At 44.1% G+C, this 17,061-nt stretch overlaps 1 protein-coding gene across 3 annotated transcripts in view; it reads left to right on the top strand.

Moving 5' to 3' along the window:
- Positions 1-17,061, top strand: part of Pik3cb (phosphatidylinositol-4,5-bisphosphate 3-kinase catalytic subunit beta) — a 102,658-nt gene that overhangs the window by 23,125 nt on the left and 62,472 nt on the right. For all 3 annotated transcript variants that reach the window (XM_032910100.1, XM_032910098.1, XM_032910099.1), the window contains exons 3-4: positions 10,142-10,328; positions 12,196-12,421. In XM_032910100.1, the coding sequence (XP_032765991.1) occupies positions 10,158-10,328; positions 12,196-12,421 (397 nt within the window). In that variant the 5' untranslated portion in view covers positions 10,142-10,157. The remainder of the gene's footprint in view (positions 1-10,141; positions 10,329-12,195; positions 12,422-17,061) is intronic.

Below are 17,061 nucleotides of genomic sequence, written 5' to 3'. Positions count from 1 at the left end.
TGTAAGGCTTCTGATGTCCTTTCTCTGCCCAGTTTCATGTCTGCCTTGAGTCAGATTCACACTCAGCGCCTCTGCGTTGGGTCTGTTTGTGAAAACAGCAATTCCCAGAGGTGCTAAAGGGGGGAGAGCCGTCGCTGTGCTGGTTTTCATGGGCAGTGGGTGCCCTAAAAGCAGTGTGCAAAGTAATCAGCAGAGAGAAAGGCTGGGGTCTGAGCAGAAGTGAGGGCTTCGCTGGCTTCATGGAGGCACTGTCTTCATTCTTCTTCAGGATCCTGTTTCCTGTTCGGACAGAGAAGGACAGCATTTGATATTGAACTGCCTATGACTAAAGATAGTGAGTTTTAATTACAGCTTTGCAACTGTGTGTGTGTGAGGGACTAAATAGTGAGGGTTGATTGTAGCAGAGTGGAAGTGGAAAATGACCCAAATACAGCAGACTCTGCTTGTGTTCATATTTAAGAAGCAGTTGTGATGGATGAAGCAAAGAAGTGCAGAAGTGTAGATCGCTCCTGAGAGACACAGCCAGAATACAGCAAATACAGAGGCGAATGTCAGCAGCAAACCTCTGAACTGAGAATAGGACCCCCGTTGAAGGAATCAGAGAAAGAACTGGAAGAGCTTGAAGGGGCTTGAGACCCCATATGTACAACAATGCCAAGCCACCAGAGCTTCCAGGGACTAAGCCACTACCTAAAGACTATACATGGACTGACCCTGGACTCTGACCTCATAGGTAGCAATGAATATCCTAGTAAGAGCACCAGTGGAAGGGGAAGCCCTGGGTCCTGCTAAGAATGAACCCCAGTGAACTAGACTGTCGGGGGAGGCAGCAATGGGGGAGGGGGGGAGGAACACCCATAAGGAAGGGGAGGAGGAAGGGATGTTTGCCCGGAAACCGGGAAAGGAAAAAAAACAAAATGTAAATAAAAAATATTCAAGTTAAAAAAAAAAAAAAAAAAAAGAAGCAGTTGTTGGTCCAGAGTGGGTTCTTTCTTCCACCCCATGGCTACTGTTCATCACTGTTGGGAAAGAATGAGACGACACAGGTCGTTATCCTGCAAATCTCTGAACAAGGTTGGCGCAGTCATTTCCACTCATTCAGTGGAGAGACAGTCATGTCTAGCCACTTACAACCACACAGGAAGCTGGGTTGCAGGTTACCTAGTGTCCTAACGCAATTCCAAGTCTGCCACAGTGACTTGGTACAGTTATCTTGTTTCTTAGGCCTCAGCCTCTGTCCTATGTGGTATCCCATGCTCCTGTTCCCCTCTCTTCCCTCCAGGACTTGGATTACAGCTGTGTACCATCATAGGCCTCAGTTTTCAATATTTAAGATAGAGAATCCATACTTCAGGGGTGGTGAGGCAGCTCAGTAGATGAAGGAAGCCTGAGAATCTGCATTTGATCCCTGGGGCTAACATGGTGGAGGGAGAAAACCAACTCTCACAAGTTCTCCTCTTACACGTGTCATGAAACGTACATGTTCCCTATTTGCTCACACAAAACAAATACAATTTAAAAAGTAAGGGAAGTATTATTTAGGAATCCATATTCTCAAGATTTATAGCAGTGAGCTTTTCCTTAATGATGAAGGCCACGTGTTTCCCAACATCTCCACCCACATCCTGTGGTGTGGAAATGTACTCTGTAAAGGTGGTCCTTACAAGTTCCACCCATGATCTGTGTTGGTGGAAATTCAGGCTGTAACAGGTGGTCATTACTAGCTCTGTTACTGCAGTCAGCCTTTGAAGTTTACTAGCTTTTCCCAGATCCTAGGTGCAGGCTTTATCATGGAGCCAGGCATGGCAGCCCACCCTGTAATCCCAGTACTCGGGCTTACTCGGGGCTGAGGCAGGAGGATTGCTGCCAGGGACTAAAAGGAAATATAGAAACAAGACTTTGTTATGATTCTATAGCAAATGGAAGTTATTAGATGTAATAGCTCTGAGGTTATGAATTTGTGCAAGTTGGCAAACAGATCAGTACCTTAGCTGGTTTGAACTATTAAGTTAAGAACTTTTTTAAATAGTCTATGTTCTTTAGGAAGCATGACTGTTCAATTTGCCTATCTATTGGCATACTCACTATTACACTATGATCTATCACTATCTATCTATTTATTTATATTTTAGTTTTTGACACAGGGTCTCACTATGTAGCCCCAGCTTGCCTGGAATTCACTGTGCAGACAAGGCTGGTCTCCCGCCTGCTTCTGTCTCTGAAATGCTGGGATTAATGATATGTACAGCCACACATGCGTGCACACAGACATGCATGCATACACGAGAGTTGGGGGCAGACACACACTCTCTCTCTCTCTCTCTCTCTCTCTCTCTCTCTCTCTCTCTCTCTCTCTCTCTCTCCGTGAGGACTACACTGATTCCTTCAGAGGCTCATACCTCCACTGACCTGCCATGCTTGCTCCAGCAGCCCTTCCGCTTCCCCTCAGCATTCCCCTCCTTGGGAAAGTCAAGCACCTGCTCTACTGTCCTTCCCAGTAGTCACCCTGACCCTTGTGGTTGAGGCTCCTGTAGGCTGAGCTGGGCGTCACTGCAATGAGCCATTTCAGCCGTATGTACATCCCATGCTTCCTTCATGTAAGGAGCTCTGCTGGCAGAGGTGGAGCAAGCCTGACCTGCACTGCCACTCAGCAGACGTAAGTGCTCTGGTGCAGGCGAGATGCAGACTGCCTGGTGCCTTATTTTTATATTTTATTTTTATATGTGTGGATGAATGTGGGTGTACCATATCCAGTGCCCACAGAGGCCAGAAGAGGGCATTGGATCCCTGGGAATGGAGTGGCATGGTTGTGAGCTGTCACCATGTGGGTGCTAGAAATGAAACCCAGGTCATAGAAGAGCAGCCAGTGCTCTTAACCACTGAGCCACCTCTCCCATCTCCTATCTTTCCTCATCCCAGTGTGCAGTGTGCCTTTACCAGACCACTTAGTAAATCCTAGCTTGCTAGGTAGGCGTTCCACCTCCAGGCTGGATCACGGGCCTCTCTCCTCTTTGCTCAGTGCCGTCCACTACACGAGCGTATTGTGTCTTCTAAAGAGAACAGACTCCAGTGACAGATACCTCTCTATTTTAGTTCCCTCCTCTCCTTGCTGTTGATGGGGGAGAAACAGAGTCACTCACAAACCCATTTGTTATTCATGGTCAGATATCTTAAAGGAAAATTGGTCACCCAGAGCAGTTAAGTTCTGTGCAAACCAAAGTTAAGCTGCACACTGAAGGACAGTGAGTCTGAAGAGGCTGTGGACAGAGCCAGCGTGGGTAGCGTGCTCTTTTACGTTGTGTGCGCCGTCACTTATTTTTAAGACGACAGCAGACAAATAGTTAAGAGGTGCAGAGCTGTAGTAGAGCCTTTCCTACAGCTGAAGCTATTTAAAATTCCTCTCCTGTTGCCGTTTGCCATCCAGATGGCTGTTTGGCCCTGGTTCAGTTCCTAGATGTGAGGCCGATGGTTACTCACCAGCACCGCCACACACGTGTACAGTTGGCTCATGACTCATTCTCACAGCTCTTACTTGTGAGTGTCTTCTGCCACACTTAGTCCGTGCTGATTGTCATGGTCCTTAGGAGTAAGAACCACTGTGGGGGGGCACCAGGGGTCCCCACCTGCTCAGAGAAGGGGCAGGGGGGATAGAGAAATGATTGGGAGAGGGGGAGGGGAGGGGAGCAGTGAGCAGGATAAGTAAGAAATAATAGTTAAAAAAAAGAACCAGAAATCTTGGAAGATTTGCTGACATTCAAAAGAGCCCACCAGGAGCCTGTTAAACACTGCTGTGGAGTAAGGAATAGAAACCACCAGCATTCCAACACTAAACTTCTGGAGAGTTCCTTTTACGTAGTTTTTTTTTATACTGATCAAGATTTTTCTAGCCTTTTGAGGTTGTTTTGTCCCACATAACCAGCTGGTCAGAGTAGCATACACTTTTAGTCTTGGGAGGCAGAGTCAAGCAGAGACTTTGTGTCAAAATAAAACAAGACAAAAGTGATAATCATAGAATTAAAAACTGAAATATGTGGGGCTGTTTTTGTTTTTGTTGTTATTTTTTCTGAGACAGATCTTTGTGTACTTCAGGGTGGCCTTGAACCACGATACCTACCTCTCCAGTGCTGGAATTCAAGGCTACACCACTATGCCAAGCTCTGCTCCCCCCTCCCCCTTTCTCTTCTTTTCTTTCCTTTGGTTTTGTTTTGTTTTCCTGAGACAAGGTTTCTCTGTGTAACCCTGGCCTTGACTTGCTTTATAGCCAGGCTGGCCTCTGACTCAGAGATCCATCCACCTGCCTCTGTCTCCTGAGTCTTGGAATTAAAGAAGTGCGCCACCACGTCCAGCTCTCTGCTTCTTAGTTAAACCCACTTGGACTCTCCACATACTCTGCTTGTCTTTGAGGACCCATATGGCCCCTCGTGCCTGTCAAGTCAGTGGTAAACTATAGGAACCATAGTGGCTAAACACTAGTAAGAGGCTTTGGTTTGTTTTGGAACTACTTAAGCAAAACTGTAGTAGATGATGCTTGTGTTTGGACTTCGGTCCCTGCTGTCTGTGCCTTTTACCAGTACAGCCTGACCTGGCTGAGATGCTAGCGGCTTCATGGCCATAGCTGCTTTATATTCTGTGATGTGGCTTACAGATTAACGACCTAAATAAAAACAAAACAAAACTAACAAACAAACCCCAGTCTTGTTACATGGCTTTCATTCACAAATAGGAAAAAAAGCCATCATGAATATTTGTCCCTTAGATAAGAACTAAGGGAAGGTCTGTGTCACAAGGCAGAATTTCTAGGATGTACACAAGCAACAGGAGTGGCCCTACTGGTATGCACAAGGTACAGTGCCCTTGTCATGGGAAGAGTCAGCAGAGCCCACTCCGCTCCTATGAGCATTTGCATCAGCGCCTTTGCAGTTCTGAGCGGTTGTAAAACAGTTACGTAAACTGTTTGTTTTGGTCAGGAGGAAATTTAATTTTAAAGTACACCCCTCATCTGGTCTTTCTTTGCTGTGGACGTGGGTGTTACAGTACGCATGAGTAGATTCTTCCCACTATCACTCAAGGTTTGGGGAAGAAGCTTGCACAGCAAATTCCTTGCTGTGCTGAGCCTTCTTGCTGTCTTGTAAGTCTGGCCTCCTGTTTGGACTGATTTTGAATTGTTAACCCACAGTGGACGCTCTATGGCCCTGCTGCACAGGGACACTCCAGCCTCTGATCTCAAAGGGACGATAACAACACAGCATAACAGTGAAATTCAAATAAGTGAAAGAAAACTGTGATAAATGAAATAAAAATGCCCTTGCTGAGACCCACCACATCCCATCACCAGATTGTTACCCACGAAACACTGCTCTAACTGCAGTGCTCTAAGACAGTCTTGTTGGGGACAAGGGACAAAGGGTTCATCACGAGAGGGTTACAAGGGGGAAGGATAAAGTGACCAGGCTGTATTATATACATGTATGAAATTGTCAAAATATAATAAGTTTTGAAAAAGTCATAACAGAAAAAAGAATTCATCTCTATGGCTCTGGTCCAGTATTAGTGAATTTTAGCCCATATAACCAGGTGGTCATGGCACCATGCACCTTTAATCTTGGGAGGCAGAGGCAGGCAGTTCCAAGGACAGCCAGGGTTATATAGTGAGACCTTGTGTCAAAACAAAACAAACACAAAAGTGGTAATCATAGAATTAAAAACTTAAATATGTGTAATATTAGACTTTATAATAAATTTACATTTTGTTTGACATTTTGTATGTATACACATGAAAATTTTTAAAATTTCTTTAGAGAGATCTCTTTCATAGCATTACAATGCTTTAAGTAAAATTTTTTTTTCTCTTAAATTTATTTATTCTTTTATGTTATAAGTACACTGTAACTGTCTTCAGACACACCAGAAGAGGGTATCAGATCCCATTGCAGATGGTTGTGAGCCACCATGTGGTTACTGGGAATTGAACTCAGGACCTCTGGAAGAGCAGTCAGTACTCTTAACCGCTGAGCCATCTCTCCAGCCCAGTAAAATTGTTTTTAAGATTAAAATGCTGAAGTCCTGCACGGTAGTTATCATATGTAATCCTCTGGTTTTGCTTCAGAGTCAGGAGGATTAGAACAAGTGTGAGGCTAGCCTAGGTTACAAAGTGAAAACAAAGTAACAAACTTGCTTAGCTTTTAAGCAAGGCTGGTTACTGCGGAGCAGTCTGAGCCGGGGAAAGAGTCCTAATAGCATCCATCACTTAATTCACTGCCGAAGGAAGCCTACAGGCTGCAGAAGTAGATGTAGCCTTTGCTGCCAGTGTATATGGCGCCTTCCAGTGGCTGGAGAGAGTGGAGAGGATAATGGTAAAGAATCCAGATGTCAGAGGAAGAGAGGAAATCTTGCACCACCAAGGATACATGTTTAAAATAGTATGCTTAAGGGGAAAGGCCCACAATACCCAGAAGCGGGAGAAGATGGGTGCTGGCTATGTCTAAATGACCTGTGGAGAGCCGTGGGACCCTACTGGTTTTGTTTTTTTTTTTTTCTGGCTTCTAGTACGTTTTCGGTCTCAGGAGGGCCTTTCTCTGTTAGCAATGATTTCTATCACAGTCCACATGCTCCTCTGCCATTTTTGTTCCAGGACAACATAACCTAGAAGGCTGAGTGGGTGTTCCCTCTGTTTTCAACTCACACATGCAACAGTGGCCTCACCTTTCTTTGCACTTTATCATGGAAATAGAAAATAAAGAATCATTTACTTTTCTTTCTATTCTCTTTCCGAGTTTCGCCTATTATTTTTTGGAGTGGTATTGGTTTTGCTTGTTCACATGTGTTTACATGTGTGTTGGTTTTCCTTGTTTCCTGATTTAAAGAAGTAGTTTAGTAGCCTAGCTGGCATGTTGCTGGGGAAGTGGAGGTCTCTATATTGTTCCTCTTTCTCCAGTGAACAGACACAGCATGTGTTCTGTAATTCCTGTCTGAGGGCTCAGTGGGGCCAGTTGTCCCTGCTGTGTTCTGCACCCCTAAAGCTTCCCTGAGAAGTTGTTGTCATACTTAAAAAAATATTTCTTGTTCTCAGTGTTAGATCTTCTGCTTTCACACTTATGATGCAATGACCTAAGAGCTTAAAGACTTTGCAGCCCTGTACAGAACATTTCCTTTAAAGGAGGCAAGGGAAACATGGCTAATTGCTCTGAAAAATAAAACAATACCCTTCCTGCTCCTGTCTCGCTCTGTCTTCCTGGATAGGGATGTCTCTGGGCTGTAGTTTTCTTACCTTTAAAATGAGGAGAGTATAATACTCTTAAGTCTCCTCCTGACCTGAAGCTCATAGACATGGCTCTGCGTGTAGTGCTTGCTCTCTGTGGAGGAAGGACAACAAGGCAAAGAGGTGTGTGTTACTCTGTCCTGTTTTAAAAAGTATTTTTGTTTGTTTAAGTCATGATTTCTCTGTGTAGCCACCTGTAGAACAGACTGGGTTTGAACTCAGGGATCTTCTTATTTCTGCCTCCTGAGTGCCAGGGCTAAAGAAAGGTCTATGCAGCCACATCTGGCTTAAAGTATTTCTAATAGGGACAAGAATGGTGTTATATGCCTGTAACTCCAGCATTTGGGAGGTAGAATCAGGACACACTGGGATTCTAGGCTACTCTGGACCATGTGAAGCTGTGTTTTTAAATAGCATCTCCATTTGTCTTGGGGATAGAGCTCTTATGTGTAGTGCTTGCCTAGATTACCCAGGGCTCTGGGCTCGATCACCAGCATTTGGTAAAAGAAAATTCTGGGCATGATGATAACACACCTGTAATCCTAGCACTTGGGAGACTGAGGTGGGAAGACTGGCGTGAGTTTAAGGACCAGCCCAGGCTAACAGAGTACAAGATTTTGGTCTCCCCAACCAGCTCCTTAAACCAAACCAAAGCAAACTGAGTCAGGTCTCTGTAAAGCAGGGTATGATGGCACACACTTGTTAGCTAGTCCTATAGGAAGCAGGAGGATCTCCATTTTGAGACTAGCCTGTGCTATATAGGGAGACCCTGCTTCAAGGGAAGCTCCCATAGCTAAGAACACTTTGAAGAAACCTCTGCAGAAGCTTTACCACTCCCACTGTGGCTTATTGCTTAGGGTCTTTTGGAAGTGCTTGCAGGCAGATAGCACATACACTTCAATGTCCTTTCTAGATGTGTGTCTGTAAGTTTTACATAGTGGTGACTTAAAGTGAATTCAAATAATTGGTATCTAGTGACTTCCTTTTGTTTTGTGTTCTTTTTACTTAATTTTTAAAAATTATGTATCTGTGTGTGGATATATGCACATAATTGCAGATCCCTAAGAACCCAGAGGTGTTGGATCCCCTGGCGTTCCAGCCACTCAGACTGGGTGCTGGGAATCAAACTTGGGTCCTTTGTAAGAACAGGAAGAAGGAGCAACCACTTGAGTCATCTCCATGGCCCTGTTTTGTTTTTGATTGTTTGTTTGCTTTTGTTTTTAATTTAAATTTTTTTTAAAAGCCAGGTCTCTCTGTAGCTCAGGCTGTCTTCAAACTCAATGCTTCTGCAATTTAGCCTCCAAGTAGTGGGATTCCAGACACGCGGCCCATGCCTGCCCTCCTCTGGTTATTTTATTATTTTAATTTTTATCTGATTTACATGTGTGCGTGTGTGTGTGTGTGTGTGTGTGTGTGTGTGTGTGTGTGCCTGCCTGTCTCCCCTAAGAGAAGGTAGCTCATAGGAATTGGTTCTCTTTCCATGTAGGTATTTATAGCCTGTCTGGCTTCTTTGTGGAGTCTTTTTTCTTCCACCTTTCTCCACCCCTAATGCAATTTAGGGGAGAAAAAAGGATAGAGAGGAAAGGAGGTGACATTGTTTTTAACTACTTCCTGCTGATTAGGGGCTCAGTGTCCTGGGAGCAATTTTGATCTTTGCTGTCAGGATATCTAATTTGTTCTTCTGTTGTCTTTGTGCATGACTAGTTAAAAAATCACAAACTGGGGCTGGAGAGATGGCTCAGCAGTTAAGAGCACTGACTGCTCTTCCAGAGGACCTGAGTTCAATTCCCAGCAACCACATGGTGGCTCACAACCGTCTGTAATGGGATCTGGTGCCCTCTTCTAGTGTGTCTGAAGACAGAGACAGTGTATATAATAAATAAATAAATCTTAAAAAAATGAAACCACAAACAACCAAAAAACATGTCACCCAGTGTAACCAACAATCTGGTCTCCTAGGACCCTACCTAGCATTTATATGTCCTTTGAAAAGTCCCCAGAATTCCAAATGTTACACACTTGCAGAAACTATCTGCAGCTAGCGAAGTCACGGCCCTCCAAGAGCATGAGGCAAACATAGTGGCTGCCGTGGAGAGTCTGAAGCAGCCCCACACCCACACCTGAGATTACAGTGAAGCATTCTCACAGTGTTTCTTCTGTTCTTCAAAGAAACCAAAATTCTCACTACACGTCCTGGTGCTGAGCCAGCTCTCCAGACTCCTCTTTGCTTTTTTAAAACCACGTCTGGAGAGATGGCTCAGTGGTTAAGAGCATTTGCTGTTCTTCAAGAGGACCCAGGTTCAGTTCCCAGCGTGACACTGGGTGGCTCATAATTGCTTGGTAAGCTCTACATTTTGTTTTTGGCCCCCACAGGCACTGTCAATCATCCTGACATACTCCACCCCATTACTTAAAATAAGAAAAATAAGCTTACTACACTGTTGTCTGTATTGGAATTAAGAACTAATTGTAGGAGCTGAATATGAGTCAGAGGTTTAAGACAATTTTCTGCTCTTGCGGGAAGCCTGGATTTTGTTTCCAGCACCAAATCTGAACAGCTGGAAATAATCTGTAATTGTTCCAGGGAACCCCATGACCCTCTAGGCACTACCCATGTACATAGGACACACATATGCTCAGATACTCACATACACACATAAAATAGAAATCTGTTTTAAAGAACTAATTGTAGATAGGTACTTACTTTCCTATTTTCTTAGTTTTGCTGTGCTTTCCTGCTTTCTAGGCCTCTAGATGTTGGGCTCAACTGATTCTCCTTCCTCAGTCTCTCAAATTGCTTAGGACTATACGGATGTTCCAGCATACCTGGATTGCTGTGCCTTATTGTGACCAATGGCTTATTTTCCGTGTTGCTTGGTCCAGGGCCCTGAGGTTATGAATGTGCTTCTGCCCTATGATGCCTCCTGCTATGGCAGACACCCTTGACATCTGGGCCGTGGATTCACAGATCACGTCTGATGGCTCCATCTCTGTCGATTTCCTTCTGCCCACTGGGATTTATATCCAGTTGGAAGTACCCCGGGAAGCTACCATTTCTTATATTAAACAGGTATGTCTATAATTAGACTTTCTCAAGACTGTGTAACTTACTGGAAAAGATATGTTACTTGCGTAAATCTTTGGTAAAACCGAAAGATGTTTAAATTTCAGGCCATTACATCTTAAAATTTTTGATATGCCCAATTTTCTATGTAGACATGCTAATTATCCCAGCTTTGTCTGTAACCCACATGTAGCAGCCGTGTTAAGATTGCACAAGTCGTGGCGACATGCCGTGATCCCAGCCTTTAGTTGGGGGAGGCAGGGGTGAGCGGTGGAAACAGGAGGATGAGGTATCGCCTGCACAGTAAGTCCGAGGTCAGCCTGTGGACCCTGCGGACCCTGTTGTGGAAGGGTAAGAAAGTTGAGCCCTTCCTGCTATAACTCCTGACTTTTGAGCTTGTCACACTTCTTTCTTCTGCGTGATGTTTGTCCCCATGCCCAGAACTCTTGTCATGTGCCAGGGGAAGTGTTGTCACTAAAAATCAACTGATATATGAAGTGCACCCCCCCGCCCCCCGATTTTACTTTGGCCCTGACTGGTTTAGAACTCATAGCTGACTGCCTCCCTTGACCTTCCAAGTTCTAATGAGGGTGAGGGGACAGGCACAGCTCCCCACATGAAGCAGCCCAAGGAGTTTCATGTGTATGATTACCTGCATGTGTGTCTGTGCACCATGTGTGCAGTGCCCATGGTGGCCAAAAGAGGCATCAGATCCCTTGAGACTAGTTACATTGTGAACTAATAAGTGGGTGCTAGGAATTAAACTCTGGTCCTAGGGGACAATTTGTAGGTGTTGGTTTTCTCCCTCCACCGTGTGGGTTTTGGAGAACCCAACACAGGTCATTAGGCATGGTGGCCTATGCCCTTATTCACTGAACCATCTGTCCTGTCCCAGAGTTGGGATGTAATAAAGACTTCACTTTAAGACAGAAATCTCCCTGTGTAGGCTCGGCTGGCCTGGAGCTTTCTACGTAGAGTGGGCTAGCTTTGAATGCCACAGAGACCTGCTTCCTTCTGGCTCCTAAGAGCTGGGATTAAAGGCATTAGCTACCATGGTTGGCAAAGCAGCTTGTGGGCTTCTTGAAGATGAGAATACTGGCCTCATACATGATCTTAACGACAGTCAATCACACATACAGCTTTGGGTTTGGAGGGTTCTTTTAATGGTCGCTAATGAATCTAAATGAGATCACCAGATGGACCCGGGGGAGGAGGGGCACACATGGAGGATTACGGTTGCTAGGGAAAGTCTAGATCTCTGGGATGCAGGAAGTGAGCATCTTCACTGTAAATACAGTGAATAGTTGTTTGAGATTCTGAGGAAATGCCTTGTGGGAGGCGTGAGGCCCTGCCCAAGGTCATGTACTCTGGGTCCTTAAACCTGGTTTATTGCTAGTTTAAAACAAAATACTTGATAATCTTCACAGCCAGCTGCTAATGTCCCAAGGTCCCTGTCAGACAGATGCGTTTGTTTTTGGTTTTGTTTTACATGTTTTGTGTGTGTGTGTGTGTGTGTGTGTGTGTGTGTGTGTGTGTGTGTGTGTGTGTGTGTATGTGTGCATATACACCTGTGCATGTGCTCAGGTCACCAGACAGTTCACAGGAGTCGGCTTTTCATCACGGGGTTCTTGTGACTGAATTTGGCATCAAGGTCTTTATCCACGGAGCCACCTTGCCTCCTCCCTACCGTGCATTCATTACAAGACTGCTAAGCATGAAGGACGTTCACCAGGAACTGCAGTGTTGTTGATTGCTCAGTCCTGCCTAGCTCCATGAGTTGTGATATGTGCAAACTGGCAGTAGGCATCGTTGTATATGTATCTGTGCACGTGTGTCAGCATTCTGGATAACGTCTTACTGTATTCCCCTGCAGATGTTATGGAAGCAAGTTCACAATTACCCAATGTTTAACCTCCTTATGGACATTGACTCCTATATGTTTGCCTGTGTGAATCAAACTGCCGTATATGAGGAACTTGAAGATGAAACACGAAGACTTTGTGATGTCAGACCTTTCCTTCCAGTTCTCAAACTAGTGACTAGAAGCTGTGACCCAGCAGAAAAATTGGACTCAAAAATTGGAGTTCTTATAGGAAAAGGTAACTCAAAAGTTTCCAGAATGAAGTCTTTGTTCTGTGTGTTAACACACATGTAAGTATATTCTACGCCATCAGTTTCAATGTTTAGTCCATGGACTGATCTGTGTTCAGGGTTTGAGAATCAGAACTGAAGGCTGAACTGAAGCTCTAGCTATGTGACGTTGCCTCCGCACGCAATGGCTTGCCTCTCTCGTACTTTCCTTTGCTGTTGGTTTATTTTTACTTTACATAAGCATTGCTCTTCAATTAGTGGTACAGAAATGGTTAGGTGATTTGAGAAATTCACAATACATGGTCTTATATATGGCCCAGATGGGCTTCTGTCTCACTGTGTAGATCAGCTGAGGTCATGGACTGCTCTCCATGAGTGTAATCATGTGTTCCTTTAATGCAGCACTGTGAGGTAGAGGCCAGACCGGTCAACATAGCAAGTTACAGGCCAGCCAGGAGTACATCGTGAGACCCTGTTTCAGACAGACAGACAGATTAAAATTGCTATCTCCCTGCCTCAGCTTTATGGGTACAGATATTGGAGGCATGCTCTACCTTTCTTGGCTGAGAAACCTTTTCCTAATATATGATTTTTATTCTTTTATGAACTACCTATAAATACCTCCTAATCTGAGCTTATTTTATATATAATTGTTTACCAATTAAGACAACTGTAAGTTGATTAATGTTTCTATAAATTAACTCATGTTTTTGGCAAATTTTTGCTCTTTTACTAACGTTATTTTAAATTAAAAGTTTCTTTGTATCAAATAAAGATATATCCATAATTCCTCAAATTATTTCTAGGGACTGAAGGTGTCGCTCAGTTGATAGAATGCTTGCCTAGGATTCGTGAATTCCTGAGCCCCATCCAAGCAAACAGACAGTAGTGGGCATGGTGATGCATGCTGGAAGGGTCAGGAGTTCAAAGTCATTCTCAGCTACATGGCAAGTCGGAGGCCTCAAAGGTCTCCACAAGACCCTGTCAAAAAAAGAAAAGAATTTCTGGAGAAATTAAGGACACAGAGGAATTAATTTTCTCTTACTGTAGAAGTTTTAGCAGACAAGATTTAATGTCTGTCAACATCTTGCTTTAGAGAAAGTGCTGATCCTACTTAGGAACTACATGGGGTTATTAAAGATAGGGCTTTGAAGATTAATCCCAAGTCAGAAAGTCTCTGGAGCTTTTGGATTTGACTGACTACCTGCTTTGGTGAGATTTACTGCAGTAGCACAATAAAGGGCCACCTCCTTTAAGTTAGCTGTTCTTTGAGGCAAAAGTAAGGTGCTTACCTAGCACCCCAATTTTTTATTACATTTATTTATTTATCTCTTTGGGTGTACGTGTTTGCTTAACTCTCCCTACCCCCCACCCTGTCTCTCCCTGTCTCTGTCTCTGTCTCTGTCTCTGTCTGTCTGTCTGTCTGTCTGTCTCTCTCTCTCTCTCTCTCTCTCTCTCTCTCTCTCTCTCTCTCTCTCTCTCTGTGTGTGTGTGTGTGTGAGATAGGACAAGATTTTTGCTGGTTTCCCACTAAGTACATTCTGGGGATTGAACTTGGGTCTTTAGGCTTGGTGGTCAGCATTTTTATCTACTAAGCCATCCTGTAGGCCCAAACTTAGATTACCCTTAATCTCAGATATGGATTAACTAGCTACCACTAACTGTCCTAAGCTTAATAAAATTAGCAAATAAAAACATAGGAAATACAAGTATTTCATAGGACATACTTGGGCTAAAGCATGTCTTCAGGATTTGTCTACACTGTGATTGATCAGTGCTGTCTTTCCGTCTTACAGCCTTTGCCCTCCCAGCACAGCGCAAGGGTGTGATATAAAGCAATAGACTATATTTCATACAGTATCTTGACTTACTGCATCTGTGTTTTGTGTATTATGCTCTGCAAGTTGACCAAGATATATACACAATATTTATAGCACAAATTAAGCAGTTTATATGCTCAACTGTTTATAAATAGTTTTGCTTCTTAGGGGATCTGGCAATTCTTTCCGCTCACAGGCTGAAAGTTTTTAATGTATAAGTTGTGCTTCCGAGCAAGTCCTCACTGTTCATACCTAATGAGTCGGTGTCTGCAGTTGCTGCTCTGTCCGTAGTGACTGTATCCAGGGCTGGGTGAGGTCATGCCTCCTGAGAAAACAATAAACAATTACTTCAGTTTAACTTCAGGAACAAGGTTGCTCCCTCCTCTGTCCAAAGAAAACAATAGAACTTTTACAGCAGAACGGCCCTGGGCAAGCTAAAAATACCATTTCCTCCAGGATGGTGTGCTTGATATTTCTTTAGTGTTTATTGTAAATAATTATTTACTGAGTTGGTCTTTGTGCTCCGATTGCTTCCTCCTGTGAAAGGGCAGACTCCCATGCCTTGCTTTCTACGGCACCCAGTAAAGCAGACTCACAGGCAGACATGGTTTATCAGCAGTTTCAAGGGACTGTTTGAGTTGGGCCTGGCTTTGGAGATTTGTAATCCTAGCTGCTTCAGAGGCCAGGGAAGTAAGACCACAAGTTGAAACCTTCAAGGCATTCTTGCAATCTGGTGAGCCCTTGTCTCAGAGTGAGCATTTCAGAAGGGAGCTGTGAGTGTAGTTTGGTAGTGGAGCACTGGCTTCATGTGCCAGGCCCCGAGTTCAGTCCCAAGCACCACTGCCACTCAGTGCCCCTCCCCCCACCAGGTTTGGGCTTTGCTCTGTTTGAGACTGGGCTAAGTACCTCCCCCAGGCTGGTTTCCAACTCTTGGCCTGCTTGAACTTCCCCTGGCTATATTCACAAGTGCTGGAGAAGACTGGAGGAGACGGCCACTGTGATCATAGTGTTTTCTCCTGCCTTTTAGGTATAATATTTGCCTATATGTCATGCACTGTTTTCTGTCATTTTCCTAGAGAAAGCATATGGAAAATTAGGTTTAAACTTACTTAGCTTAAGTTATTAATGGTTTGTCCTCTGTCAGTGTTAGTTCTAGGAATCAATCCCAAACCCTCGTGAACACTATATAAGCTCATTGTCACTGAGACATTTGTTTTTTAGAATTTTTAAAGTTTAAAAAATGATTTTATTTCTTAAAAAATATTTTTATTTATTTTATGTATGTGACTACACCATCTTAGAAGAAGGCATCAGATCCCCTCACAGACGGTTGTGAGCCACCATGTGGTTGCTGGGAATTGAACTCAGGACCTCTGGAAGAGCAGTCAGTGCTCTTAACTGCTGAGCCATCTCTCCAGCCCAGTTTATTTTATTGAAAATTGATTTTTCATGTAATATAATTTAATTACTCTCCCACTCCTCCCAATTCCTCCCCACCTCCCTTCCCATCAGGAGTCACCTCTTTCTGTCTAGTTTGAAAACAAACAGGCATCTGAAAGATAATAATAAATAAGATAAAACAAACCAATTGGAATAGGATAAAACAAAGGGGAAAAGCCAAAGAAACTCATTTGCACAGTTGTGCCCACGAGAATCCTATAATATATACAAAGGACCTGCAAGACTTTTTTTTTTTTTTTTTTTTTTTGGTTCTTTTTTTCGGAGCTGGGGACCGCACCCAGGGCCTTGCGCTTCCTAGGCAAGCGCTCTACCACTGAGCTAAATCCCCAACCCCCTGCAAGACTTTTTAAAGGCCCTGACTCACTTTGAGATTAAAAAACTTCCAAATATAAGATGCCATTGACTTTGACTTTAGGGTTTTTTTTTGGGGGGGGGGGTTGTTTTTGTTTTGTTTTGTTTGGGGGGGGCATTTACTGCTGGACATGAAGCCTACCAGTAAGAGTATTTAGTTAATCTGGAGGGATGGTTCAGTGGTTAAGAGCACTGACCGCTCCTCACAGATCTGAGTTCAATTCCCAGCAACCACATGGTGGCTCACAGCCATCTGTAATGGGATCCGATGGCCTCTTCTGGTGTGTCTGAAGACAGTGACAGTGTACTCATACATATAAAATAAATACATCTTTTAAGACAGACAGACAGAGAGAGAGAGAGAGAGAGAGAGAGAGAGAGAGAGAGAGAGAGAGAGAGAGTGAGAGTAGTTTTTTCCCTAGTAAGACTTCCTTGTAGACTCTATTTGGTTTGGAGATCGTTCTGAGTTAGGGATGGGGGCATGTGTCCACTTCTCCTTTCAGGACCCCATCGGGTGCAGACCCTGCAGGCAGTGCGCCCTCTGTGCACGCTGCCTCAGTCTCTGGTTCATGTTTTGGCCCTGCTGTCTGGAAAGCCTTGTTTCCCTGGTGTCTTCTGACCCCTCTGGCTCTTCTTACATGGTTTCCACCAGGTTTTCTCCAGTTTGCCTGAGCCCTGAGGCGAGAGGTCTTATAGAGACATACTGTTTAGGGCCGAGTGTTCCAAGGTCTCTCTCTGCACACTGCCAGGCTCTGTGTCCCTCTGTTTGTTCCCATCTGTTGCAGGAGGAAGCTTCTCTGATGACAGCTAAGCATAGCACCGATCTATGAGTAAAACAATACAATTAGGAATCATTTTATTTCTGCATTCCTTTAGTAGAGCAGTAGTATTTGTTTTTCCCCTAGGTCCTTGGACTTTTAGGTACAAGTTTTTAGTCACCCAAGCAGTGTCAGGTGTGGCTCCATCTTATGAAGTGGGCTGTCAATCACATCAGATCGTGGTCGCACAAGCTCTGT

This window comes from Rattus rattus, chromosome 8 (assembly GCF_011064425.1).
Source record: "Rattus rattus isolate New Zealand chromosome 8, Rrattus_CSIRO_v1, whole genome shotgun sequence".
In the NCBI taxonomy this organism is placed as follows: Eukaryota; Metazoa; Chordata; class Mammalia; order Rodentia; family Muridae; genus Rattus; species Rattus rattus.
This window is presented reverse-complemented; position numbering and strand designations above follow the sequence as displayed.